The 25,398-nt window shown below is 40.7% G+C and overlaps 1 protein-coding gene across 12 annotated transcripts in view; it reads left to right on the top strand.

The window, feature by feature from the left end:
* Positions 1-18,827, top strand: part of TMTC4 (transmembrane O-mannosyltransferase targeting cadherins 4) — a 64,889-nt gene extending 46,062 nt beyond the window's left edge. For 10 of the 12 annotated variants that reach the window (XM_026003706.2, XM_072760956.1, XM_072760959.1 and 7 more), the window contains exons 12-18: positions 4,280-4,359; positions 4,520-4,627; positions 4,737-4,878; positions 11,579-11,693; positions 12,800-12,912; positions 16,241-16,310; positions 17,541-18,827. In XM_026003706.2, the coding sequence (XP_025859491.1) occupies positions 4,280-4,359; positions 4,520-4,627; positions 4,737-4,878; positions 11,579-11,693; positions 12,800-12,912; positions 16,241-16,310; positions 17,541-17,689 (777 nt within the window). In that variant the 3' untranslated portion in view covers positions 17,690-18,827. Of the gene's footprint in view, positions 1-4,279; positions 4,360-4,519; positions 4,628-4,736; positions 4,879-11,578; positions 11,694-12,799; positions 12,913-15,694; positions 15,907-16,240; positions 16,311-17,540 lie in introns of those variants that run through there. The other 2 variants (XM_072760961.1, XM_072760960.1) reach the window with 1 other exon arrangement.
* The last annotated feature ends 6,571 nt before the right edge of the window (positions 18,828-25,398 follow it).

Here is a 25,398-nt window from a genome sequence, read left to right as displayed (position 1 = left end):
GGACAATAATATGGGTCAAGAAGTTTAAATTATACCATATGCTGTGCAGTCCTGTAGATTTCTATCACCTGTGACTTCCCTGCTTGTGATTCCTTTTGTCGGATTAGATAAAAGTAAATGTATAGGCTTTAAAATTGGCAGTTAAAAAACGAATCCCTGGTATGTATGTGCTTAAAAGAACATCGCACTGTACCATACCCTTCCAGAAATACTACTATTTTTGAAGACAAGCTGTAACTGTAGGTTAAGATTGATACGGAAGGATGTGGTTATATTTCCAGAAGGGTTTTTGAAATATTCAATGTGATGCTACTTGAAATGCGCTTAAACCATTACCGTATTTCATGATATATTAATTGGCTGTTTAAATAAGAGACATTTATTTTCTCACAGTTCTGGAGGCCAGAAGTCCAAGATCAAGGTGTTGGCAGGGTTGTTTTTTCCTGAGGCTTCTACTCTCTTGATGTCCTCATGCGGTCTGTCCTCTATGTGTCCTTGATATCTCTCTGTGTCCCGATCTCTTCTTCTTACAAGGACAAAGGTCAGATTGGATCAAGGCCACCCCAATGGCCTCAAGTCAACTTAATTTTCTCTTTAAAAGTCTTGTCTCCAAATACAGTAACATTCTGAGGTACTGGGGGTCGGGACTTCAGCAGGCGAATATAAGGTGGGAGTGGGATACAATTCAGCTGTTAACATGCAACAAGAAACATGATTTACTTTAAGAAAAATAACAGATGGCATGAATGAGTGGGTCAAGAAATCATTTCAAGCAGCTGGCCCTGGCCCCATCCTCACCCAGTGCCCTCATAGATAGGTGTGATATAGTGAGAAAAGCACAGGTTTGGAAGCCTGGCTTCAGACTCAGCACCACATCCCTTGGGTGAGATGCTTGATGATGCCACAGCAGTCCCCAACTCAGAAGGATAGCCATGTGGCAAGGCTGCCATGCAGAGAAGTCACATATGTATATGGTGCCAGCCTGGCACCGGGCTTGTGGTAACCCTCAATATGTGCAGCTTCCAGAATTACTGTTGTCATGAGCCACACTGAACACATCTGATTTGAATGAATTTCTCTGGCATCATCTCGTCTGAGGTTGCTATTGGCCTATGCATCATAAGCCTCTAAGAGGAGTGTCCATAAATACTTCTGACAATAGTCCTTGTGAGTCTGTGATTCTGCTGCCCCAGCATCATTTTGGGTCCCAGCCCCTTTCCTTGTAATTTTTTCTGAGCCCATGTACAGTTGAGAAAAATGCCCATCGGTTGGCCTCCCCGGGGGCCCTCAAGTTAAACTGACCTGAGAATTTCTGGTAGCTTTGCAACTCTGAGTCCAGTTTCTTCTAGTTAACTTTACCACCCTCTTCAATCATTTAAAAATTATCTCCTTATTCTCCCTTCCTTTACAGTGAGGCAAAATTCTCATAAAGTTGACCATTTTAGTTCTTCAAAAAATTAAAAATATAATTGACCATATGATCCAGCAATTCCACTCCTGCGTAGATACCCAAAAGGAAAGTAGGATCTCAAAGAGATGTATGAACACACATGTTTTTAGCAGCATAGTTCCCAGTAGCCAAAAGGCAGAAGCCAAAACGGTCTGTCAGCAGATGAATGGATGAACAAAATGTAGTATGTGCACACAATGGGATATTACTCAGCCTTGAAAAGGAAGGAAATTCTGGCACCTATTACAATGTAAATGAATCTTGAGGACATTACGCTAGGTGAAACAAGCCAGTCACAAAAAGACAAATACTGTATGCTTACACTTCTGGAAGTTATCTAGCATAGTCAAATTCATAGAAACAAAGTAGAATGGTGGCTGCCAGGTGCTAGGGAGAGGGGGAAATAGAGTTAACTGTGTAATGGGTGCAGACTTTCAAATATGCAAGATGAGGAGAGTTCTGGAGATGGGTTGCACAATAGTGGGAATGCACTCAACCCTACTGAACTATACACCCAAAACTAATGAAACATTGTGTGCTAACTACACTCAAATAAAACTATACTCTTTCTAGTGGTTACGATGGTAACCTTAAAGTTATGTTTATTTTAAATTAACTAATTTTAATTAAAAATTTTTTAAAAAGATGGTAACCTTAAAGTTATGTTTATTTAAAAATAATTTTAATTAAAAATTTAAAAAAAACTTCCCATGTGTTTTTTAGAATAAGATGGTCACTATTAAATACCTTTTTAAATTAGCCATTTCAAAGAGAACATAGTGACATGTAGAGTGTCATGATGTGGTGGGACCCACAGTTCTCTCTAGTTCTGGAACATTTCATCACTTCATTCTCCTGCTGCTGCTATATTATCCCCAGTTCGCAGTTTGATTAGAGAGGTTGAAACAGGAAAGTCTTATGGGATCTCTTCCTCTCCTGGCTGGCTTGCTCCACATGATCACAGGACCTGTGGCTGTACCACCTCAGCCTCCCTGCCACATTGGTGTCCCCAGCCTGCTCCTCTCCTGAGCTCAGGTGGCCACCTTGATCTCTCTACTTGAGTTCTCCAGGGATTTCAAAATCAGCCTGATTCCTATCCCCCCAAGCAAGCCTAGCCACCTCTCCTATCTCCCTGCAAAGCCATCATATCATTCAGGTTGTGCAAGTTAGAAACCTCGAGTTCATTCTTTACCTGCTTTCCCCATTCTTCTTAATCCATCACCAGTTTCTCTGCCCTTTGCTCCCACAGTGTTCTTGAAATTCCTATGCTCTTTCACCACCACCCTGTTCAATCAGCTGTCCTCCCTTCCTGGGCCTGCTGCCCTGGGCTCTCCCTGGACCCCTGCTACCTGCTGCTTCCCCACTCACGTGTCTCCCACAGCATGACTGATTTGTTATAAACCTAACTCTGATTATGACCTGCCACCCTCCTACACCTGGCCGTGCTTATGGGTTGAATTGTGCCCCCGAAAAAAAGATATGTTCAAATCTCACGCCTGGTACCTATGAATGGGGGCCTTGGCAGGTGTCATCAAGATGTAGGATGAGTTCTTAGTGGTACAGGGTGGGCCCTTAATCCAATATGACCTTATAAAGAAACACAGACACACGGGGAGAAGACCGCGTGAAGACAGGCAGAGATTGGAGCGACACAGCTGCTAGCCAAGGCACACCAAGGATTGCCAGCGATCCTTAGAAGCCAGGAGAGAAGGACGGAATACCTTTTCCCTCAGAGCCTCTGGTAGAAATCAACCTTGCTGCCACTAATCTGCCTCCAGAATGATGAGGGAATACACGTCTGTTGTCTTAGCATCCCCAGGCCCCAGATTTTGGTATTTTGTTTGGCAGCCCTCAGAAACTCACACACCTACAGACCTTGTGCTGGTCTTTTACTGCTTCTGGGCAAAGACTAAACCAGACCCATCACTGCTTGGGGTTCCCTGTGCAGCCTATTCCCCCATGCCCTCCTGCCTGCTCTCCCTTGCCCTCTGCACTCCAGCGACACTGGGCTTCTTGTAATTACCAACTGAACACACTGGCTTCCTCCCTGCCCATTGACTGCTCTGCCCTGCACACTCATTCCAGCCCCTCACCTGGTGACCCCCTGCAGATCTCCGCTGGAGGGAAGGCCCTGTGGCAGGACAGCCTTCTCCCACCCAGACCAGGTGCCACCCTGGGAACTCCCCTTCCTCCATAGCCCCAGGCGCCTTCTAGTGACACACCTTCCAGGAGGGTCATTTCACCCACAGCTGGGGCTCCAAGAGGCAGGGATCTGATGGGTTTGCTCGCCCCTGTGTCTCTAATTGCCAGAAGTGCCTGGGCAGTCACCACAGGCATCACCTGAAGGAACAAGGGTGTTAGAATTTCATTAGCATAAACTAGGATGTTTGCAATGCTACAGAAGAAAGGTGTCCTACAAGAAAGGGCTGTAGTTAAAATGCAGAATCCTTGTTTTTTCCTCTCACAGCTATGTGTGGTTGGATTTTGCATCTCAGCCCTCATGGAGGATGATGGGCATCTGGGAGGAGGGGGACTGAGGGTTTAGCAGTAAGACCAGCCCGCTTTGTAATTTTTGAGTTTTCTTAAGTTAAATATCCTTCTGTCCTGAGTGATAACTGCTTGTTGCACCCTGTCCTTCTTTTTTCTTTTTTTACAGGGTGGCCTGCCCTCTGTAGGGTTTTAGCCAAAGCTCTGGTGGGATTTTGTTCGTTTTTTTTTTTTTTTCTTTAACCTTTAGTTTTTCTTTTCAGTTAGAAGCCATAATAGGTATCCCTGCTCTGAACAAAGAAGCCTATCGGCTGATGGCCAAGTTTTTATCTGTATTTTCAGGTTCACTACAATGTTGGCAAGAACCTGGCTGACAAGGGCAATCAAACAGCCGCCATCAGATATTACCGGGAAGCTGTGAGGTACTGCAAGCTACTTGTCTCATTTATACCCATGTCTTGTTTTAACTGTCTAGGATTTAAAAAGACCCCAACTTTAAATTTCTTTGCCAATTCCTGACAATTTAGTGAAGACTAACTACTGAGCATTTACAGACAGCTCGGTTTCTCTCTCTGCTTTCAGATTAAATCCTAAGTATGTACATGCCATGAATAATCTTGGAAACATCTTAAAAGAAAGGAATGAGCTGCAGGAAGCGGAAGAGCTGCTCTCTTTGGCTGTACAAATACAGTAAGCATTGGTTTTTATAATTACGCTAACGGCAAAGAGATGGACTCCTGCATTCTGGGGTCTAAGCCTTTCTTTTCTTTCTCTTTTCATTTAAAAAATGCTCTTCTAGACCAGACTTTGCCGCCGCATGGATGAATTTAGGCATAGTTCAGAACAGCCTGAAACGTTTTGAAGCCGCCGAGCAGAGTTACCGGACTGCAATCAAACACAGAAGGAAGTACCCAGATTGTTACTACAACCTTGGGCGTCTGGTAAGTGTTAGGTGTCCTATGGCTGCAGAAGAAAGGCTTGGTTTTTCCTTTTTATAATAAAATGATAGAAGCAACATTGAATGCTAGCACCCTACATCTTATAAAGTGATATGCTTATCACTTGAAGGTAACTATTTGATTTCCTTGTCTGTAACTTCTTAAGCTCTAATTAGAGAGCAATTCAGCTTGACTTAGCCAAGTTTAAGTTATCTGAAAGGCAACAGGTTACACCAAGGAATAAATTAGAATTTTTTCATGTCCCTTGTGCCCTGTAAAACAGTACTCTGAGGGTCACTTCCTGATAAACATCAGTTTCTTTGTTTTTAAAACATGAATAAAAGCAGAGATTAAAAAACAAACCCATAATGTGGTTTCTGAGTTTCCATCTTCTCCTTCTTCCAAGGACAGCTCCCCACATCCCTAGACATTCATACTAACTGTTCTTCCTGTAAAAGAAAGCTCAGAGGGATTTATTTGAAAGGGCCTCCAGATTCTCCAAAGGAAACAAGAAAGAATGTGTTCCATAATGACTTCCTTTTTTTAGTTACTGCTAAAGATCTGATTGCTCCTGATTGTCTTTTCTTATACTTTATTTTTTTATTCAAATAAATATTACAACAATAGCTAAAACAATAAGTTCAGTAATCCTAAAATCTGAAAACATGCATTGGTAAATGATGTGGATCCAGTTATTGCTACTGAAAAACCTCCATGAGGATGCACAGCTTAATCCTTAGAGCTCTGGATTTTCTTAATGAAGAACCATACACACAATGTTGTGAGGTGATGGAGGTGGTATAACTAGCCTTATTGTGGTAATCATTTCACAATATACACATTTATCACATCATTACGTTGTACACTTTAAATTTATGTAGGTTCTATGCCAGTTATATCTCTGTAAGGCTGGAGAAAAAAGACCCACAAACAGCAAAATTCCTTAAATAAGAATGATTATATTCTCCCTTCAGTTAAGCCTTTAATTTTATTTTAAGAAACTAACTGCATATGTTCCTAATATATTCAGTTTGATTAAATGAAATTGTTGGGGTTTTTTTTCAAGATTTTATTTATTCATAGACACAGAGAGAGAGAGAGGCAGAGACACAGGCAGAGGGAGAAGCAGGCTCCATGCAGGGAGCCCGACGCGGGACTCGATCTGGGGTCTCCAGGATCACACCCCGGGCTGCAGGCAGCGCCAAACCGCTGCACCACAGGGGCTGCCCGATTAAATGAAATTGTTAAGGGAAAAAGGGTTTGCTCATTTTAGCCAAACTGGAATACATATATAATGATGTAACTTTTAAAAGAAGTTTAGAGGGGTGGCTGGGTGGTTCAGTCAGTTAATCATCTGCCTTCAGCTCAGATCATGATCCCAGGGTCCTGGGATCAAGCCCCATGTCTGGCTCTCTGCTCAGCAGGGAGCCTGCTTCTCCCTCTTCATCTGCCTCCTGCTCCACCTACCTGTGTGTTCACGTGTGCACATGCTTTGCTCTCTCTGTCAAATAAATAATATCTTTTTAAAAGAAAGAAAAGAAGTTTAGACATAATTTTCCAGATTTCCTCCAGACTTGCCTCACAGGTAGGATTACATCAAAGTTGTTTTAAAGAGATACCTGTTTATCCTCACTTTAAGGGTCCTGAAACTTCTTGGTTTTATGGAGTCCTTGTGTTAGCAAAACCAGTGGTTTCTAAAACTGGTTGAATACTAAGTCCTTCTACCCCATCTCAGATTTATGGAATCAGAGGCTCCATGGATGATCCACATTTACAAAGCAAACCAACAAAATTCTCCAGTCATTCCAATACCATATTGTTGGCCATATTTGGGAAGATCTATCTGAGCCCTGAGAAGACAGACCAACCAGCTCAGAGCAGAAGAGACTGTTTGGGGAGGGCAACTTGGAAATCATGAATTGCTTGAAGATTATTGAAAATCCAGGGTTCAGTTCTTAGCATGATGGGAATGTATGTGGTCTAAACTGCTGTTTATGGATCGGGTAGCCATGATTGTGGGTGTCATGGAGGCAGAATTTTATGAAGGGAGGAAACTAAGTGGTAGGAACGTGTGGCTAATGATGGTGAGGTTTTACCTCTCCCACTATGTATATGTCACTTTAAATGGACAGGTACTGTACGTGTTATACATTTTAAAGTGAAGTGGCTTGTGTGTTTATTATTCAAAGAATAAAAAACATGTTTCAGTTAGGATATACCCTGGGAAGATACCATCTCTATATAGATGCTCTAGTGTGGAAAAGAGGAATTGTTTCTTCCTGTGCTCAGAGGAAGGTGGCAGTAATGTGACTGAATCCATGCAACAGCAAGGTGTTTAAACAAGGAAAATTGATGGCAGGTGAATCCTGTTGTCCCATATAACTTTCTTCAGAGCCTTTCAACCTTTCCCACATTTCTATTTTCCTTTTACATTTTAAAATTCTGTGCTTTATGATCTAGTTACATACATTGATGTTGAAATAGATTTCTCTATGAAACCTAAGATTTGAGGAAAGCTGAAATTATTCTAGTGAGAAGCTGTTGAAGGACAATAAAAAACCTTACCCTCTTATGTTCTTTCTTTGGGGCCCTACAAATTAGACTGACTACAGACAGATTAACAAGAGAAAAAAAACAATTTTTTAACACATACATTGTGCATACACATGGGAAAAACAGTGATGGGAAAAACCACTCAAAGGGGTGGTTAGAATGTGGGCTTCTATAGCATCTTAACAAAGAACAATACATTTGTAAATAAGTGACAAGAGAAAGGAAGAGATTTTAGGTTTCCAAGGGTGGCAAACTGTCAGAAGGTAAATACATATGGAAACTAAGGTTTGTGTGGGTCCTTCTTCATGGCCATAAAATGCCCCCAGGAGAAGGGGGCATATGGCAGCCCTTATGTCTCTGTTTCTGCTTTTAGTCAGATAAGGGAAGCTCCATGAAGGCTTCTTTCTGCATCTGTCGAATCTCAAATGTCTTTAATGCAATAATCCTTATGTCAGACCAGTATATTTGGGATGGCATATTTTGATCCTGTACATTGTTCTCTCTGGGGCAGAGGGTAGGGAGACAGTAAAACTTCACCACAGTGATACAAGTAGAGACCAAAAACTTCAACCACATGCAAGGCAGGGTGGATCCTTCCAAAGTCAATGAAGTAAGAATGAGGGATGTGAGCAGGTTGGGTATTATCTGAACACTTGCAGGGATTACTGTTTCTATTGACTGTGCCTATTACACTAGGACTTGCATGACATTATATTTGATATCCATATGAGTTCTTTCATTTTTTTTCTTCTGTTTCGGAGGTAGCTTTCTAGGTTATTGTTTGCAAAGTGAGTGTATCTGCCTCAGTCTTCTAGGTCACACTTAAGGCTCTAATGCTTGGCAGTCTGTTTCCTTCCCCTAGTAACGGCCTGTCACTGCAATTCTGTGGGGTTTGGGAAATAGAGAATTTATGCTAAGTACGCCCTCTAACAGGTCCTAAGAAAGGGAAACAGACTATAAAAGTCAGGATTTTATCCATGGGCTCTAGTCCTTGGAAAGTCCTTCCCACTTTCATGTAGAATATCATCTGTAGTATTAAGTATATTAGACAAAAAAAAAAAGTATATTAGACCTGGTACCACTCTCTCTGTATATTGTTTACTAATTATGCTACTGTGAAATGATCTTCCTGTGTTCCCTTCTGCCAACTGTTCTTGCTTATATAAAGATTTTGCTTTCCATTGTTGTTTAATTATCCAGCTTTTGCCTGCTTGACAGCTTAAAAGCATTAAGAGCTTAATCTTTAACAGCTCAACCAACACATTTATATATTGATGAATAAGATGAACCTAATAACTTAAAATTTTCTTTTTAAAAATCCTCCTTAGTCACTCTTTAGTAACAAGAGGCAGAAACATGCTTTGATTTCTGCACTGAATGAGAAGGAGATGTAATGCAGTTTCCTTGTAAAATAGAAAATTGAGAAAAAGTGGCTTATTTGGGACATGTTACTATTAGAGAATTTCAGTAATAGTGACTGGAGATATTATTAGAGGTGATTCATTATGCAAGGACTGATTGTATCAATCAGGAGCCATTCAGGAAAACAGAAACTGTGCTAAGTATTGTATCTTATTTTTATTTTATTTATTTAGTTTGTTTGTTTATTTAAGTAATCTCTACACCCAATGTGGGGCTCAGACTCACAATCTCAAGATCAAGAGCTGCATGTTTTCCAACTGAGTCATCTAGGTGCCCCTATGCTAAGTATTTTAACTTAGGGAACTCCTTCCATTTCTGCTCTTCTAGCCTTCTCACAATTGTCTAGCCATGATGTTAACTGTGAGAGTATAAGGAAACCCTGTAGGAAACAAACAGAAGGAAGTGGTACCACCAAAACATAGGGCTCAGAGAAGGGAGCCCCTGTAATCCCAGGAGCTGATATCATCAAGGAGGACCACTGCTTCCAGCCTGGAACTGTGAAGTTGGGGTGAGGGGGACATAGCTCCTTCAGATGCACTACAAAGGGAAAGAAGGGACAGTGTGAGAGTGAGGGAAAGGATATCTCTTCCAACCATCTGATGTCATCTGTGACTCCTGTGGCAGAAAGCTAGCAAGGAGCAAAGTGGCAAAGGACCCTGAGAAATGCATTTTGCAAAGTATAGAAGGATGGGCATGAGGCTAATATGTAAATAATGTGTGCATTACCTGTCTGCTTTCTGCATGGGTAGTTCTGGCCAAATCACTGTTTTTCTCTATATTTCCCTGAAATATAGATGCTACAGAAGGGGAAGTTTGAAACAATACAAAAGTAAAGTAAATTTTACCTGATTTAGTCTGTTGTTGTTCTTCAGGAAATAGTAATAATAAGAAGAAAGAATAAAATATGTGAAGAATTTTGTTGTTGTGTACATGATGTTATGTTGGCTTGCCCCTGTGTGTTAGAAAGAATGTCGCCACAGATTTTGTCCCAACTGATTCAGATGCATGTTACTTGCAAGAGAGAATGGACCAAGAAATCAGTGGAAAGTCAAATATAAGCAACTAAATGTTGGTATAACTAGCACCCTAAATTATTTTACTTTTTGAACTTTTCACATCTTTTCCTCACTTATGGGGTGAAATATCGTGATTTGAGTTTTGAGTCTCATGGAAAATCTGACAACATCATTAGCAAATGGATATCCATAAGGTTTCCATAATTGAACCTTTCTTTAAAAATTTTTTTTAAGATTTTATTTATTTATTCATGAGAGACACACAGAGAAAGGCAGAGACATGGGCAGAGGAAGAAGCAAACTCCCTGTGGGGAGTCCATGCAGGACTCGACCCCAGAATCCTGGGATCACAGTCTAAGCCAAAGGCTGACACTGGGCCACTGAGCCACCGAGGTGGTCCCATAATTAAACCTTTCCTTTCCTTACCTAATATGCCACCTGTTTGCTGTGTGAGTCAGAGCGAAAGTCAGGATGTTTCTGTTGTCTAATAAAAAGACTTGCCAGTAAGGAAGGAAATTGCCTTCAAGTCCAATAAATCGTTATCATTTCTAGTTTTTGCAGACAGAGGCAAAGGAAATAAGTTCATTCAAATCAGATGGGCATTTGAACTGAGTGAAAGACTGCAAGAAGTTCACCTGCTAAAAAAAATCTATCACTTCCTCACTTGGAGTGCTTTTATTAACTGCAAAGTGAGAGCCACCATTTTGCGTTGTCATCAGTGTTAAACAATGTACCCTCTCAAAAGAAAGCAACAGATAGGGGCACCTGGGTGGCTCAGTGGTTGAACGTCTGCCTTTGGCTCAGGTCGTGATCCCAGGGTCCTGGGATTGAGCCCCACATCAGGCTCTCCACAGAGAGTCTGCTCCTCCCTCTGCCTCTGTCTCTGCCTCTCTGTGTGTCTCATGAATAAATAAATAAAATCTTTGGGGGAAAAAAAAAGAAAGCAACAGATAATTCTCTCCTTCCTAAAGGAGGCAAACAGGCTTCGAATTGCCAATGCAGGGGTGCCTAGCTAGCTCAGTCTATAGAGCATGTGACTTTTGATCTCAGGGTTGTGAGTTCAAGCTCTGCGTTGGGTGTACAGATTACTTAAAAATAAACTTCTTTTTTAAAAAATTGCCAAGGGGTTTCATATTCCAAGGAATTTACTAAAAGTATGTCTAACACACTCATTTTGGATGTTGCTTAGATGTAGGCAGGAAGAGCCTACCCAGAGCATCATCACAAGATGAATTTGACACATGTAGCTGTTAATCACATTAAATATTTTCTTTACCCCTTTAAATAATACCTTATCAAAGGTAAACTATGTGGTCTTTCTAGAAAAAGTAATGATTAGATTTTTAATTTCTCTCTCCAGGAATCTCAAATATTATTTGACACCTAGAATCAATAAATTATGAATTACAGTTAAGAGGTTGTAGGCTCAGGAACTAGACTACCTGGTGCTCAATCCTTCTTTCCCATTTCTAGGTGTGTAACTTTGAGCAAATGACTTAATTTCTCTGTGCCTCAGTTGCTTCATCTGTAAAATGGGGCTAGTTATCTACTTCAGTGAGATATTTTGAGGATCAAATGAGTTAATATGAAAACTTAGAAGCTCAGTAAGCACAAGTTAGGCTTTGTTTAGTTTGGGGTTTGGTTTTGGTTATGTCTTAGAGGAAGCAATGACATTGAAATACTGATATTTAAGGGCCGTGCTTTATTTTCAGTATGCAGATCTAAATCGCCATGTGGATGCACTGAACGCGTGGAGAAATGCAACCGTGCTGAAGCCAGAACACAGTTTGGCTTGGAACAACATGATCATACTCCTCGATAACACAGGTACAGAAAGGCGCCTTGCATAATTCAGAGGACACTGTGCCACAGTGCCATTGGATAATCAGCAGATTAAATGTACATTCTTTCTCTAGTGTGTATGAGTTAAAAAGAATTAACATGGGATAATATTTTACATGACAAAAATTATTCTTCTAGAAAACAGAGTTTCCTTCGGCAAATATGTATGTGTGGGGAAATGGTGCACTTAGAATTAGTGCTGAGCCATGGGGGAAGGTGGGTGCTAGGATCTCATTTCTCCTGGAGCCTGTCATCTAGCATTGTCCATCATCTAGGGTGCTGGAGGTACCCAAAAGTGATCAATAATGGCTTTTGGGTTAATAAATGCGAGGTCCGTGCTCTAAAGTTCACAGACTATTTTTAAAGGAGATGCCCTCAAACCTACACTGAGAGCCATGGATTCCTATTTTAGATCTAATGCTAACAGATTTGATGTGGTTTCTCAGCCAGGATCTTAGCTCTGTGGACTGAAAGTTACTCTACTCCCCTTCTTTTGAAAATCCAAGTATTCAGTAAGAAATGACAGTTTTAATTTGGCGGAATTTCAAGCCAGTGAGCCATCTAAGCAGTGTGGAGAAAAGATACACACTTGTTTCTAATGGAGGTATAAAATGTGTACTTCAACATGATAAATACTCAGTTATTAAAGTGTTACTATGGTTACTCTTATTCTACAGACTTGTTTTCTCATTTAGGAATAACTGGTATCTGGGGAAAAATTAAAACTAGGTTTTATATGCTTTTATAGCATTTAATCAAAGGCTGTTTATATATTATGTCAGAATTGTGCTGGACTGCAGTGGTTTTGCAACTGATCTTATCATGTGTGTGTTGTGTGTATGTATATGTGTTGTGTATAGTGCATATGTGTGTGTTGTGTGTCGTGTGTTTGTGTGTTGTGTATGTGTTGTATATATGTCTGTTGTATATATATTGTATGTGTACATGTGTTATGCATTCTTCATTGATTTTCTTAAGGAATTATTCATAATCATTGTGTACAATGCACATAATAACTGTTTGAGAGACAGAATGAACTACCAGTAGAATGTTAACATGTTTTTTTAAGCTTTTCTATGGTTTCCTCACAGGTAATTTAGCCCAAGCTGAAGCAGTTGGAAGAGAGGCACTGGAATTAATACCTAACGATCACTCTCTGATGTTCTCGCTGGCAAATGTGCTGGGGAAGTCCCAGAAATACAAGGTGTGTAAACTGCAGGCTGAGATTTCTTGCAATTAATGCCAACATCTGACAGAAGCCATAAATGTTACTTCTGCCCAGTTAAATTCCAAATCAGGCCAAAAGAGCAAGGGCAGGGCACCAGTGTGGCTTGGTCAATTTGCTTCCTAGAGAAGTTGCCCAAAAGATGGATTTGCAGGGTCAGACTTCATGTCTTTTCTCATCAGAGTTCATTACCGTTGCTCTAACATGGGGAGGGGAGGAGAAGACCACAGAAGAGACAGTGACAGCTCCTCCTAGCAGATGCCCCAGCCCCCACTCTGGCACAAAGCCCTTTGATGCTCTTCCTTGCTGTCAGGCTGGAGCCCTGGTTTATTTGTTGATGCCGTCTTCTGCAGTAAAAGAATTACAGCCCATGGGGAATATAGGACTAGTTCTTGCTGCTTCCAGGTTTTTCCTCATCTACAGTTACGTTGTAGGTCATTCTCAAGGCCCTGGAAGTGTCTGACCAAGGGAACCACAAGATACAAGATCAGGGCTCATTCTGACCAGGCTTCCAGGACTGGCCAGGAGTGACTGTGAATCAGAAGGGGCCGATGCCTGTGCCTCTAAAGGGACTCAGTGTTAGTAACACCCATGATCACAAACTTTATTTATCAGAACCAGTGAGGGGGAGTGTGTTTGATGCAGTTGCCCAGATTCCTCCCCACAAGAGATTCTATCTCAGTTGGTGGGGTACAGAGGCTAGGACTTTTAACTAGGATCCTGGGTTTCTAAACACAGATGTTACAGAAAACACACTTCCAGAAGCAGTGCCTTAATCCCTTGTGACAGAAGGATTTTCTTTCGGAATCTGGAGCTGTGATTCTGATCACACTAGATCTAAAGAAGGTGATTAATTCATGTTTATTCCATGTTATTTAGTTCTCCTCTGTTCATCAGATACCATTATCAGCACAGTTTTCCATAACAAAAGTAAGATATTTCATGCACGTCTCTCATTTTTAAATATCAGAGAGGGTATCCCTGGGTGGCTCAGAGGTTTGGCACCTGCCTTCAGCCCAGGGCGTGATCCTGGGGTCCCGGGATCAAGTTCCACATCAGACTCCCTGCGTGGAGCCTGCTTCTCCCTCTGCCTGTGTCTCTGCCTCTCTCTCTCTCTCTCTCTCACTCACTCTCTCTCTCTCTGGGTCTCTCATGAATAAATAAATTTCTTTAAATAAAAATCTTTAAAAAATATATCAGAGAGTTTAATAGCTTCATATAACGTTTCTAGATTTTGCTCCAGAGAAGCTTTTTTTAAAGATTTTTATTTATTTGGGAGGGAGAGAGAGAGAGAGAGAGAACGCGAGAGCACGAGCATGAGCAGGGGGTGAGGGGAAGGAAGAAGCAGGCTCTCAAATGAGCAGGGAACCCAACTTGGGACTTGATCTCAGGATCTCGGGATCATGACCTGAGCTGAAGGCAGACACTTAACGACTGAGCCACCCAGGTGCCCCTAGAGAAGCTTTTTGAGGGGGTTAATTTTTGTTTTTTTATGGGTTTACCTGTGTAGAGCTGGGGGAAGAAGGTAAGGTTTATGGTTTTCCCTTCCATTGACCTTTTCAGCCATCTTTGTCAACCTAAGATGGCTCAGAAGTGTCCAGCCACCAGCTACAGCCAGTCATTTTCAAGATACAGCTTATGTAACCATTGTATTGATTTATTTCTATCATCCCACAGTCTATAAACTAGAATCCTAATAATGTGACCGAAATTTGGCTTCTAGTTCACTTGTTCATTTTTTTCTAGATAAAGTAGACAATACTCCATAGAGCAGAATGGAGAAATGGGTCTCCTACTTTTTCTATACATTTTGCATCCTCATTGTCTAGGCCAGGATGCTGAGCCTAAGATAAGGAAAGAAAATAAGTTTTAAAGTCGATTTAGATTCCCTGCCCTTCCTATTTCTCAGATTTTAGGTTAAATGATAATGGACAATCATCAGAAAGAATAGCTACTTAGAGCATAGCTACAAATCTCTACAATCCTTAATTTTTTTTCCAGCATACCTAACATGGCAAGAGAACCTTACACTGCCTCAAAGGAGTTTCAGCTATTCTAACTTGGACCATAGTCATTGACTGAGTTCTGGTAGTGATATTTGCTGACATCTTGTATGTTAGCCTGAGATCTTCATTCATTCAGTCCTTTCTGGATGACATTCCCAAAATACAAATTTTCCTTTGCCAGCTTTCTCTAAAAGATTCTGGTTTCAAAGATGTTTTCCCAAGGGTCCAGCCTGCTTCTCAGGAGTTCCCGAGGCCATCTCTGGGCAAGGAATTCAGTCTTTCTATACCTTATAAGATGTGTGATCCTAGATGTGGGAAGCTCCCCCTGGAAATTCACAGAAGGTGCAGCTCGAAAGAGCAAACTCATCCCTGAACCACCAACTTTAGTTGATTTAGATTAGGGTTTGATACTCACTAACACATACGTGGCCCTTTAGGAACACAAATGTAGATGGTGTGAATAGCTACCCCAGCAGGTGTCAACAAAGAACAGTTAGGCATCTTTATTTCTCAGTATTATGGTAGAATGGGACTACCCAGGCAGCCATGGTCCCATAATGATCAGGTAAGAAGACACTTGGCCATGCCCCATAGCAACCCGATTGAAAGTGAGCACTGTTTGAAGGAAATGCAAGTCTATAGAAGAATCGGTTCGCGCCCATCAGGGGCATTTGTTCATGGTCACATGCAGTACTGTGACTGCTTAGATGACAGATGGCTGTCAAACCGTCATTCTCTCTGCTTATTTTTTCCAGCTGAATGGGCTACTTATGGATTGCTGAGAAGGTTGTGAGTTCTTGGGGGAGATTAAATTGGCCCCAAGCTCCTCCCTTAAGAAACCTGGAAATGAGTTTATTGATGCTAACTGAAAATGATACTTTTGTGGGTGTCCTTAGCAGCCCAGCCCTTTCCTGGTCATTTGACTTTGGCTCATCCTCCACTGCACCCTGGGATCTTGCTACTTGAAGTAAGTAGCAAAATCCCACCCTCCTCAGGGAGGCAAGTGGCAGCGCTCATTTGCATATCCATCCTCTCTCTATGACTACCACTGCTTCCCACTGCCCATCTTCCCCTCACTGCTGTCCTGTCACCTTTGTCCTGCTGCACAGTGCCCTGCCTGCCCTTCCAAACCTCTGCACAGGGTGTGACCCTCCTAGTCTTCCCAAATGTTTCTGGGAAAAGGATGCAGTGGTACACAAGGGAGAACATTAAGAAGTCTGAAAACCATACACAGCAAAACTGTGTTGCTTTTGCATCGTCCAATACCTTAATACCTTATTTTTTTTAATATCATTCTTCAGGAATCTGAAGCTTTATTTCTCAAAGCAATTAAAGCTCATCCAAATGCTGCAAGTTACCATGGCAATTTGGGTAAGGAAGTGTTTCAGTTTGAATCGTATTGAAGTCCTGTGGAAGTTTAAAAAAATGTGTGCATTTCTGTAAAATCAATGTTGGGAGAATGTTTTTTTCAAATCTAGCCTGTATTGGCCTTTATAATCTGGTTCTAAGATGTGTGTGTGTGTGTGTGTGTGTGTGTGTGTGTGTGTGTGTGTGTGTGTGTTAAGAAATTAACACATTAAAAAGGTATCTAAGTAAGTCATATTTACAAGTCATAATTGTATGACTAGACCAACTCCAATAATCCCCCACTCAGTGTATCCCCTTTTTATTGATAAACTTTGATTTTCTTCTTTTGTGTGAAAGATCCTAGAATGTTAAACTAAGAAGTACTTTGGAAGTTTCTGATCTAACTTATGTCCTCTCCCTTCTTCCCTAGTGGACCTCCCACTGTAGCCTGGTCTCCTCTGTGTTCTTATGTGTTCTCATATCTTGGCTAAAAGTGCATTTACAGTGATTTATTCCTTAAAATTGCTTTCTTCCATTTTTACATTGCAATAATTAAGATTTTTAGAGCATAACAATGTCAATGTTTAGAATGGTTCACGTGTGAATACATTTTTACCAAATCTGTTCCCTACAGACTCTGTAGCTTCTCATCATGAAAGTCATGAAACGGCAACAGTTACCCTTCTGCCCATGTCAAAAGTTGGTTTTACTCACAAAATCACAATAATAATCAGACATTTTATCATTCTAATAATTAGATTTTAGTTATCATTTTATGCAGATCTTAATGTTAGAGCCCTTATTTCCAGCTAGCAACAAACAAGCTATTATTTTGACAAAAGATATAGGGGAATCTTTTATTCAGATGCTGGGCTTCTGCGTGGTCAGGGCTCTGAGCAGTGGCGGACTCCAGCCCTATCCAGCCTTACTTCCTGGAAGTTTCATGGCAGCCTTCGTGTACTCTTCCTTTTACTTCTTTATATAATAATGTTGCTTTGGGTAGATGGGTCATGTCTAGTGACATGTCTAGTGCATAGCAGAACCCCAGGAGTAACAGGAGGTGGTTAAACGGACAATCACCAGAGAATGTGGTTGTAATAAATAAAGTTTGTGGTACAGACAATATTATTTTAAACAACAATTTCTGAAAACTGTTTGCAGAGGTGCTGTGATTTTTTTTTTTTTACAAGTGGTTAGGAATACCTCAAGGTATTCAGAAGCATTTCCAATGAAATCCATCTCTTGCTATTTCAGCTGTGCTTTATCATCGTTGGGGACATCTAGACTTGGCCAAAAAACACTATGAAATCTCTCTGCAGCTTGACCCCACTGCATTAGGAACTAAGGAGAATTATGGCCTGTTAAGAAGAAAGCTGGAACAAATGCAAAAGAAAAACGTCTGATCCTTTATCCTACATTTTTGTTTGTGTGCATGAAGCATATCATTAATATTATGTGGTTATGTTTAACCATTTGAAAGTCTTAAGTGTTGTTTATTTTATTCTGGGTTTTTTTTTCTATGAAAACAAAGACATGCAAAAAGATTACAGCACCAGCAATATACTCTTAAATGCTTGATGTGGTTTTTGCATTGAAATTGTATTTTTTCAGACAACTCAAATGTAAATTCTAAAATTCCAAGAATAAAATCTTTTTTAATTAAAAAGAAAAAAGAGAAAAAAATTATCTGGAGCGACTCGCAGTGGAATTAAACCTGCATTTGGGGTGTGAGCCATGTTGTACAGAGACTAGTACTATTACATGTCAATCCTGAACAAGAAATGACAAACTGACTCTTAACAATTTATATAAATATCAAATGTGTCTGTATATTAGAATTTTTATTTAATGACAAAGAATAAATTGAGATTTTTGTTTTTTTAATCATTTTTTTAACAATACACCATAAACTTCATTTGTAAGGAAATATATTTATTTGTATTTTTATGTTTTGAACAGGGCAAATAATTGCATGAAGAATGAAGTTTTAACATCTAATATATTTATATACTTTTCCCCCCATTGGAAGACACTCACTCCTGCAATAATTTTTGGATTCTCCCAATTTGTGCAGCTTCATAACATAGGAAGTTATATAGTATTCATATTCTACTTAAGCTGTTACTATTAATAGAAAATTCAAGCCATGCTTTAGGCAAAAGCAGGCAGTCTGAAGTCTTTGTTTTTGTTATATCTGGTATTAAGAGGGCTACATATCTATGTAAGTTGCTTTTTCATGTTTTTAGCTGTAAAGCAGTTTTCCATTTGGCTTAATGGAACTGCAGTCATTACTGTATCCAGAAAATGCAAGAGGTAAATTTTCTCTTAAAAGGAGTCATACTTGGGGTGTTTGTGGTATTTTTAAGACTTGAAATTTTTCCTCTTACTTGATCAGAATAATCATGTTTGCTTTGTTTTGCTCTTCTATATATACTGTTGAGCTAATGATTTATGCAATCTCTGTAATTTCTTATGCAGTAAAATTATTACACAAACTGGTATAAAAATGTACTGCCCTCTTAATAGATGATTTTCAAAATAGTGAACTTTGTCTTCCATTCCCTTTAAAATGAAATCAAAGTGACCAGTTCGTCCTTTCTAGTATGTGGCTTCTCTTTGGTGTCAAGGACCATGTAATAGGGTTGCAGTCTGGAATATCCAGGTTTAGAGAACAGGATGAACAGATCCACAAGGAAATGAATTTAATTCTCTACAATCACATTTGGATGGGAGGGCAGGTCTGCATCAAATTGTAATTTAGAAATCGTAACTTATGATGGTTTGAGGTACTTCAGGAAAGAAAGTGCTAGTGTTTGACATACATCAGAAAAGAAAGTGCTGTGTTTCAAACATTTCTTAAAAGGTCCCAAAATAACAGTAACAATTTATAGATCTCTCAGGAGCAAGAGCTGTCATATTCTTATTTATGTTCCTACAGTACTCAGCTCGGCAGATAATAGATGCACTATATGCTTGTTGATCTTTTTTGTTTTTAAAGCAAATGTCTTTCTTTAAAACAGTACATGCCTTTTGAGAGTAAAGAAAAACATTTCTTGTAAAAGTTCCTTCAGGATTCTTTTTTTCTACTGATACTAAAACTTTCATGTCAAATCAAGACACACCTATCCGGGAGCCCTGCCTGCAGAAGGAATCACCTTAGCTTGCACTGTTCCAGCTCCATCTCTCAGGATTTCCATCACAGCTGCCTTCTTTGCAGAGAAAACAGTAGTTTGATTGGTACTACAGTCTCCTGTCTCTGCAGATCTTGAAAGTGCACCACACTGGTGCTCTTCCTTCTTTCTCCACCTTTCGATGGCACCTACCTTCTCCTTCCTGGGTTTCCATCCCAACCCTCTACCAGAGGCAGAAGCGGAAGACTGTCACCTTGTTCTCCCCCTTATTTTAATGTTTTTGTTACTGATCACTGTAGGGGGGTGGGATGGGTGGTTGTCCAAATAGACATGGTTAGGGGTAGTTTCCTGTTTGAGAAATCTGAGTCCTGATCCCCATCTTGCACCTCCCTGATGGTGAAATCCCCAAATCCTGAAAAGCAGTTTGCAGTTGTTCTCTCTTTGTTACATTTCTTCTTTGTTTACATGCAGTCTTATAAAGTAAGTAATTCTTAAAAGTTTCATCCTTAGACTTAGCCTACTGCCTAGATGGGGCCCCCGGGGGTTCTGATTCTATCCTATTTCTTAAGCATGGCCTTTGCATTTATTTCAAATTATTCACTTAAAATATGCAGGATAAAAGACTGAGCCCCACAGCAAAGCACTGGACATCCATGTCTGTATTCACATCTATCAGCTTAGACTTTGGGATGAGAAAACCTAGATTTGAGTCCAGGTTCTCCCACTGTGATGTCATAGGCAAGCCATTTAGCAATGTTTAAGCCTCAGTTCCTCATCTGTAAAATGGGGATAATAAGGCTTCCCTCATGGCAATGAAGTATTTGACCCAGTAGACCCTCAATAAATGATAGCTTAATTGAACACCAATAAAAAATAAATTTATTATTAAAAAATTAAATGATAGCTTGGATTTTGGAAGGGTGCAGATTTTACAGCAGATTTGACCTTAAACACACTCATTCCCTCATTCAAACAAATCTAAGTGCCTGCTCTGTGCCAGATATCTCCTAGACATTGGGAATACAGTGGTGTGTAGAAGTTGACATGGCCCATTGCCCTCATGTCGTGGGTAGTAACCGTGAGAAACAATACTTATCAAATAGTCATAAAATTAATAATAGAAGAGGGAGATTGGATCTTGCCTGAAGGGGTTCCCAGGGAAGGTGACTTTTGAACTGAGATTTGATAGGCAGAGAGGAATGAGATCACTCTAGGCCAGTAGTTTTCTCACCCAGGGGAGATTCAGCCCCCAGGGGCCAGTTGGCAATGCCTGGAAATTTTTTGGTTGTCGCAACTGATGGTGGGTGGGAGGATGCTACAGTTGCATATCCTCCAATGCACAGGATGGCCCCCACCTAAGAAAATTATCTGGCCACAAGTGTCAGTAGTGCCAAGGTTGGGAACACCTGGGCTGTGTGCATAAGAAACCCCACATGCAAAGGCTCTTGGGTGAAAAAGTTAGAGTACTTGCGGAACAAAGTCCAAGGAGAAGGGGGAGGGGCACTTGCTAGAGCAGGTAAAGGTAACTAGAGCCAGATTCGCCAGGGTTTGCAGACTAAAACGGTCCTTAAACCATGGAAGGCTGCAAAGTAGAGAGGCGACACAATCAGATTTCTATTTTGCAAGGATCACTTGGGCTATCGATGGGGGAGGAATTGGAGTGAAGAGACCATTCCATGTGTCCAGGGGAAGGATGAGCCAGCTTGCTGTAACCAAGTGGCAGTGAAGTTGAAGACTTGTGAACTGATCTAAGAAATGCTTAGGAGTCAACTGGTAATGGATGGGAGGTGGGTGGGTGAGGGAATGCTAGTGTTCCCATATGGTTAAACATAGATTGATAGTAGCCGAGTCAGGACCCAAACCTGGTTGGAGTTTAGCCTAGAAAAGAGGAAATAAAGTCCCCATATGTTACAGGTTACACAAAGAGACAGATGTAGACACATCTGTACATTTTTATGGTTGGCTAAACCCCAGTTTGGGAATGAAAATCATAAGGCCAGCCAGAATCTTCACAGAGGCTCTGCCAAATACGATGTCCAGCAGATGTTCAGGTCACTGGAGCCCTCTTCACTCTACATGGCATTGGGCCCTATCTTGTGATGTGTATTTTGGGGCCCATCATGCGTTCCTCCCTCCTGGGCAAGTAGCACTAAGCTCATAGCTCTCCACTTCTCTTTATCCCCCTCTGGGGAGCATCCACCCCTAGATTTCCACACACGTGTCTGTCTTGTGACTAGTGTGTCTCCTCCCTCAGGGGCTTCTCTCTTTTAAACAGTTTAGCTTAAGTAACTAACTGGAATTTAAATAAAAAACTTAGGGACGCCTGGGTGGCTCAGCGGTTGGGCATCTGCTTTTGGCTCGGGGTGTGATCCTGCAGTCCCAGGATCGAGTCCCACATCAGGCTCCCTGCGTGGAGCCTGCTTCTCCCTCTGCCTGTGTCTCTGCCTTTTTCTCTGTGTGTGTCTCTCATGAATAAATAGAGAAAATCTTTAAAATAAATAAATAACAGGGTTTAGCTTTTCAAAGTCAGTCTATCTTGACTCACATTCTACTACATTCTGGACTGCTATCACCTCTCTTAGATTGTTTTTACTCTCACATTACTGCTTTATTTTTTCTCACATCACTACTTTTCATTTGGAGGTTGTTGTCGATTCATATGAGTTGTAAGAAATAATACAGAGCTCCCAATACTCTACACCCAGTTTCCTCCAATAGTAATAGATTAAGTGACTATAGTATAACATCACAGCCAGGAAATTGACATCAATACATCTACCAACCTTATTCATATTTCATCAGTTTCATATGTCCTCATTAGCTCTATAAAATGTTACTTGTGAGGATTTGTGTGGTCATCATGGTCAAGATATAGAACAATCCCACCACAAGGATCTCTTGTGCCATTCTTATGTTACAAATTTTCCCTAAATATGTTTTTTAATCTTAAAAAAATATTTAGGTATTTATTTTAGAGAGGGGTGAAGAGCAGAGGGAGAGGGAGAGAGAATCTCAAGCAGACTCCTTGCCAAGCTGGGAGCCCAACAAGGGGCTTGATCTCATGATCCTGAGATCACGACCAGAGCTGAAATCAAGAGTTGGACACTCAACTAATAGCCACCCAGGCGCCACTCCGCTACAAAATAATTTCTTGTATACCATCTGTGCCAGCTGCTGGGGACACCAAAGAAAGTACATACAAAGGGAATTCCTGCCCCTGTGGAGCTTTAGTCTACTTTACCTCAGCCTTTAAGCACTGTTACCATCCCCTTTCCAGGGAACTTCTCTTGGGGAGTCCACAGGCCTGTTGGTCAAGCATTCATGTCTTCTACATTTGTAGCTGTCCAAGTCTCATGTTGCCAGGGCATTTCTTTTCTTCTGTGTTCAAAATTCTCCACCAGTTAGTGAATCTGTTTTTCCTGGAGGCAATGAAACTTACAATCAAGTTCAATTTTCTATTTCACAGAAACAGATAATGGTTCAGTCACCTCTGCCTTCTCCTTTGGGCCTCAAATTTATAGTGAAAGCTTCACTGGGCATCTGGGGAAGAGGACATTGAGGCATAAAGTCCATCAAGGGGTCAGCCATATTGTCCATGGATAAGTGTTTGCATTTACCATATTTGGCCCAAATAGAGGATCCCCAGAGTTGAGTAACCCTAGTTTTCAGTAAAGTAAGGTACTTAATATTACTCAAAATATTCATTAATAAATACTAATGATTATCGAATGTTATAGCCTCATTTTAAAAATCCCACAGAGAGGATCCCTGGGTGGCTCTGCAGTTTAGCACCTGCGTTCAGCCCAGGGTGTGATCCTGGAGTCCCAAGATCGAGTCCCACATCAGGCTCCTTGCATGGAGTCTGCTTCTCCCTCTGCCTATGTCTCTGCCTCTCTGTGTGTCTCTTGTGAATAAATAAATAAAATCTTAAAAAAAAATAAAATCCCACCGAGTCTTGTCTTAAATGATCTCACTCACCTCTAAAATTCTACCAAGAAGACATTAATTTAGGCTATGGCCTCTTTTAAGATTAATACTCCTCATAAAATACAAATTGGAAGCTGGTGTCTAGCTCAAAGGAGAAGGAGCAAAGGTCCTGTGTGGAATAGCGTGGTTGGAATGAAGGAGACAAGGAAAGATAATGGTGGGGACAGAAGCCAAAAGAAGATACTAAATATTAAGGCTCTCAGCCTCTTCTGTCATTTTCCAATCTCTTTAAACTTTTATAGGAATTATAGTTTATCTTAACATTGGCCAATTCTTTGTAATAAGTGGGAATGAGAGACTTTTCACCTTCTACCTTGTAAATATCTGCATCATTTGATATAATTTTTCCCTCTAAATAAAGAAACTACATGTGCAGCTCACAGAGAAATCTTTACTCAAGAGAGCCATGGATTTGTTTGTAATAAAGCTGTGCTAAGGGGCATTGGTGGGAAGGAGACACTATAATGGAAACTCAGGTAACCAAGGTGGTTGCTAAATTGCTTTGCCCAGCAGACAAAAGAAAGTTCTGGGGAGATGGGGGCTCCAGAGCAATGCTGAGTGGCAAGAACTTGGAAGGCAGCATTTTCCAGATCATTGGCTGAACCCCGGGTGTGCAATTTAGACTCTTCTCTGAACAAAGCCTTTATATCTTCACTAGATTCTAGATGCTATGTGACCATCTTGGTGGTAGTCTGGAAATAGCCTTTGGGTGCATAAAGCTTGCATGTGAAAGGAAAAGGTGTTACACCTGGCTTTGAATCCTATTCTTCCACTTACCAGTTGTATGACCCTAGGCAAATGTAGTGGGTTGAATAGTGTCACCTCCAAAATTCATATCCCCTGGGAACCTCAGAATGTGACCTCACTTAGAAAGAAGGCCTTTACAGATACACTTAACTATTTTGAAATAAAATCATCTTGGATTTATGGTGGGTCCTAAGTCCAAAGACTGGTGTCTTAATAAGAGGAGAGGTCACAGAGAGATACTCAGAGAAAAATGGCCATAGGAGGAAAGAAGCAGAGATTGGTGGGATGCTTCCAAAAGCCAAGGAATGCCTGGAGCCACCAGAAGCTGAAGAGACAAGGAAGGATCCCCCCTAGAGCCTTCAAAGTAAGTGAATCCAAACTTCTGGCCTCCAGAGCAACATTTCAGTTGCTTAAAGCCACCCAGTTCCTGATAATTTGTGGCAGCCCCAGGAAACTAGTTCAGCAAGTAACCTAGTCTTTCCGCAATTTGGCTTTCTTGTCTACAAAACGGGATAAAACTACATTTTTTCACAGAATTATTGGCAGGTTTAAATGAGAAAAGTTATATAAAGGCCTAGATCAGTGTTTGACATGTAATAATGTTCAATAAACAATTGAAGGGGGATAACCCTTACTTTTCTTGAAGTTTCATATCCTGTAATTAAATGCCTCAGAAACAATCTCAGATTTATATTTTTAGCACTATGTTCTGAGTCTGATTCGTTTAGCAAGTACTGTTTTTATTTTTTTATGTGTACAGTTAGAGAGCCAGGAGAGACAGGAGAGGGACAGGCAGAGAAGGGAGGAAAAGGAGAAAGAGAGAATCTCAAGCAGGCTCCACACTAAGTGCAGAGCCTGACATGAGGCTCAATCTCATGATCCTGAGATGATGACTTGAGCCAACATCAAGAATCAGACACCCAACTGACTGAGCCACCCAGGGGCCCCCCTTTAAATCTGCTACACTATTTATCAAGACTATCTTGAGCATCTTGCATTTCTGATAATTTTTAAATACGTGGCATTTTTTAAGGAACAATAAAGATTTCTGCTTCCAACTTGTGACAAGCGTTTGAGAAAATTTTTTGCCTGCAGATTTAAATTGCACTTTTATTCATCTTTTAAAAGCAGATTTGTCTTAGCAGCTACATTTCTATAGCATTAATTTTGATGGCCAGAATTGAGATTTGTTCTTAAAGAAAATAAAAGCTACTCATTTCTAGAACTTTCTGATAAAGTAAATTGGA

Source organism: Vulpes vulpes, chromosome 6, assembly GCF_048418805.1.
Source record: "Vulpes vulpes isolate BD-2025 chromosome 6, VulVul3, whole genome shotgun sequence".
NCBI classification, from domain to species: domain Eukaryota; kingdom Metazoa; phylum Chordata; class Mammalia; order Carnivora; family Canidae; genus Vulpes; species Vulpes vulpes.
The sequence above is the reverse complement of the archived record's forward strand: the minus strand, read 5'-3'. Positions and strand labels throughout refer to the sequence as shown.